Raw genomic sequence first — 4,095 nt, 5'->3', positions numbered from 1 at the left:
ATAGAAATCGCAAGGAAATAATCACAAAGTTAAATGTTTCCTTTCACTGGTAATCGCTCCAAGTATAATTATTGTAGATAAAATTATTTTTTGGTTTCACATACATATGTATGTAAAATATTAATTTTATATTAACATCAAGATATCATTTTAATATGTTCAAAAAATATCCAATTTTTTTTCAAATTATTTTCAACACGAGAATTAAAGCAATTAAAAGTTAATCATTAACAATAAACAGCAGTATCTCGAGTAACGTGCTTTTTTAATCTTTGATTTCTTACGGATATCCAAAAAAACATACAATGAAACATTAGCTACATTCCATTAGTTTTCTCCAAAAATGATTGACTGAATGATTTTTCAAATTAAATTTATATAAACATTATAATATAGAGAAACTTTATGGAAGCGATAGTTTTCTCAGATGTAAGTATTCCGGGCTAAGATTGTTTAATTTAAATTATAATGAGGATTGAGTATGTCACGTCGAAATATAACGAGGCGTGGAATGAGAAACTACCCTGCTTTATCACCGCCTACACATTGTAGTTACAATGGATACAAGGGACCAGCTTCGGGGTTAACGGAATAAAAATAATATAGCTGTGTCAATTCATTAATGAAAAATTAAAATAACTCTTAGTTTTAGTGTAGTTGTCTTTAGTGCTTGATTAAAAAGAAGAATTATATTAATTTAAAGAGATTTTTAAAAATAAATTATGGCTACTCTGCTGGTATTTAATAAATATTTCAAAAACATTTAAAAACTACTGATTTCATAAATAATCTTAGATTCATTAACAAATAAAATAATAATTACCACGTTTATAGGTAAAAAAATATAGTCGAATTAGCAGTCAAGTAGATTATAAAGAAAAAATAATATCGATATTCAAAACATTTACGACAAAGTTAAAGTTGGAGATAATTTCGTATAAACGAAAAAATAATAGCAACGTTTGTTGCTAATTGTGTTGGTAACAACATTTAAAAATTCAAGTTCGTTATAATAATGTCACAAGTTTGTAATTAAACTTGTGACATTATTATAACGATGCTATAATATTTAACTAAAAGCACAGTTTTGTTACACAATAATTAAAAGAAAAACTAAAAACGCGCTGTTTTATGTATAATTAAATGAATTTGATTTTTTTGTACATGTATGAACAGATAACATCAGCAACAACATAGTGTAACATAACCTCATACATTCTATGTAAACAAATACGTTTAAAAAAGTAGTTTCAAAGGCGTTATTACTTCTTAATTTATGAGGCTCAAAAAACTGTATTATTTACGAAATGTCTGCGTTTTCACTTGACTTTGTAGATGAAGTTGTACATAAGTGTATACAATTGTACAAATCATCACCACAATTTGGAAAACCAGTTGAAGAAGAATGGACAGTACTTTCATGTATAATTCAATTAAACACAAATACAAGAAATCTTAAAGTGGTGTCATTAGGTACTGGTTCGAAATGTATTGGAGCTTCAAAGATGTCACCAGAAGGCGACAGGCTCAATGACAGTCATGCTGAAGTATTTGCCAGGAGGGGATTTATGTTGTATATATATGATAACATAGAAAAAGCGGTTTCAATGAAACCTCAGGAGGAGACTATATTTGAAAAGCTAAATGGTCGTTTTAAAATGAAAAATAATCTTGAGTTCATATTTTATTCATCCCAAATGCCTTGTGGAGATGCTTCAATTATGCCTAAACTCATTATCGAAGATCAAGGTGATATTGTAGGCTCCAACAAACGTAGTCACGAGGATGAGGTTATAGATATTAATGTTAAAAAATTAAAGACTGATTTCGGAGATATTCATAGAACTGGTGCAAAATGCTTACCACACAGTGAACAAGATCCAAAGGAGACTGGAATAAATTATCATTTGCTTGGGAAAGTAAGGATAAAGCCAGGGAGAGGTGACCGAACTCTTTCAGTTTCGTGTAGTGACAAAATTGCTCGTTGGGTGCATGTTGGAATTCAAGGAGCTCTTTTAGATATGCTTCTCGCTGAACCTATATACATTAAACATTTCATTTTTGGCTCTGGTGTACCATACTCAAAAGAATCATTAACAAGAGCACTCTTGGACCGTGATTCAAATAACATTGAACAATCTGAACTACAGTTAGTTCCACATATTTATCAAACCACAGTATGCTTCGATCATATGAAAAGTGAAAGAAGACTACGACCGGCACCTGGAAGTATTGTATTTGTGAACTGTGGGTATGTGTACCTACATCTTTTAAATCTTATATAATAAGTACTATATTTATAGTTTTCATAACACATTTTAAATTTAATTTTTTTGATTTAACAAATTTTGTAATCATATACATTTTTTTTCAGAATTTTAGAGGTTGGTGTTCATGGGAAGAGATTAGGTGTTACAAAGAAAAATGCACATCTGAAGAGCAGTTCTTTACATATATCAAAGTATAAAATATATCAAAGATTTTTAAATCTATTAGAGAAAAATTCTGATTTGAAGGAAAAGCTGGTTGATTGTGACCTATCTACAATTCCATATAATGAAATGAAAAAGAAATCTCAGCGATACTATAAACATTGGTATAATATAAGAGATACTTTTTTTAAAACTTGGACTATTAAACCAGACATGTGGTCCTTTTGTGTCAATCCCATTAACTAATTTTTGTTATGAATGTAATTTATAATTTATCAACATACTTTCATTTCTGCCTAATTATTCATATAAACAACTACAATAAAACTAATATTAAGTTTTTTTTTTTAAATATGGAAAAAACATTAGCTAACTTCACTATATATCAATTCTTTAATTTGGCCTGCTTCACAAACTTAATTAATGTTACTTAAGGACTGTAACATGATTTTGTAAGATCCGTTCTTTTCTATCATTCTTCATCATTTATAATTTTTTCTTATTTTTACACAATTTTACTTTACATCTTCATCATTTTTTTTTCTGATCATGACTACTTGACAAATTGAATATTGTCACTTAAATTTCAAGTCTTTCCAGATTCCAGGTTCCAGAGATATCATTATTAGTCAGCACATAAATGGAAATCTATTATATATATATGGTTAAAAGTATTTATAAGAAAAATTATAAAATTTTATTTACATATTAAAACTGTGTCTTTGAGAGATAAGTGTCAGTGTAACATTTTAGGCTAGTTTTAAAAAGTAAAGGCTCTGATCATGATTTGTAAAAGCTTCTTTTATTAAATGCGGATTCATTTTTGACATTTAAAGCTTTACCTGGTTTGTAGTAACAGAATATTGTGATGTTGAGTTTAAATCTTTTTATAATAAATTAGTTTGGAGGCTCTACCAAGAGTCTTGGTAAGACATTCAATACATGCATATTCCATCAAATTGGGAGGATGGTTGCTCCGTGGAGTGTGAGTTTGCACATGGGCCCCCAGGATGAGTCTTTGGCTTTAGTTGTTACTCAAAAATTTCCCAATGCAACAACGCATTATTATAACTTAAACAAAGTTTAACAAAGAAATCTTCCACACTTTTAAGAGATTTTGATTATGTCAAATATGTTCAATATTCATTGTGTCATATGTAATAACTTGTAATTAATATGTATAGACAGAACAACCTATTCATACAGCACTTGCACTAAGTAATAGTGAACATTTATTATTGTTTCTTCATGACCAATTTGCAAAGCATATTGTTTATTAGAACGCTTGTATTTTTGTGGGATTTCGAGAGGAACTTCGAGATTCAAAAATCTTTTCTTTTCTTATCTCTGTATAGTTTTAATTTTTGGTATTTGTTCCTTCATTTTTTTATATTTTGATAGGAATATTTTATTATAGATCTTGATTTTGATTTCATTTGCTCTGGTTTGGTATCTACTTTTGGCATTAAATAAAATGCACAAAGTAAAGTCTGAGAGATTTGTAATACAAAATTATGTGTAATTTCCTTCATATAGGTTTGCCATAACACTTGCCATCATGAAGTCACAATGGGCAAAAATTAAAAATTTTGCCAAATTGATCAACTTTTTTGTGAATTACCATAGCTAGCATTAAGCTATGGTTTATCGATTGTATTATCGA

General features: G+C 28.7%; 1 protein-coding gene across 1 annotated transcript; it reads left to right on the top strand.

Moving 5' to 3' along the window:
• Positions 1–1,113: 1,113 nt before the first annotated feature.
• Positions 1,114–3,735, top strand: Adat1 (Adenosine deaminase, tRNA-specific 1). Its single transcript, XM_068775075.1, has 2 exons — positions 1,114–2,251; positions 2,375–3,735. The coding sequence occupies exons 1-2, from the start codon at positions 1,308–1,310 to the stop codon at positions 2,676–2,678; spliced, it is 1,248 nt and encodes a 415-aa protein (XP_068631176.1). The 5' UTR covers positions 1,114–1,307; the 3' UTR covers positions 2,679–3,735.
• Positions 3,736–4,095: the final 360 nt, after the last annotated feature.

Source organism: Battus philenor, unplaced genomic scaffold (assembly GCF_028537555.1).
Source record: "Battus philenor isolate CCGP_79_NKW_IND1 unplaced genomic scaffold, ilBatPhil1.0.hap1 SCAF_8, whole genome shotgun sequence".
Lineage (NCBI taxonomy): Eukaryota > Metazoa > Arthropoda > Insecta > Lepidoptera > Papilionidae > Battus > Battus philenor.
The sequence above is the reverse complement of the archived record's forward strand: the minus strand, read 5'-3'. Positions and strand labels throughout refer to the sequence as shown.

Bases quoted from the DNA above. Each gene is read 5' to 3' on its own strand.
- Adat1 (XM_068775075.1), top strand. From the start codon at position 1,308: ATGTCTGCGTTTTCACTTGACTTTGTAGATGAAGTTGTACATAAGTGT. The intron at 2,252-2,374 runs GTATGTGTACCT...ATTTTTTTTCAG, and splicing joins ATTGTATTTGTGAACTGTGG to AATTTTAGAGGTTGGTGTTC.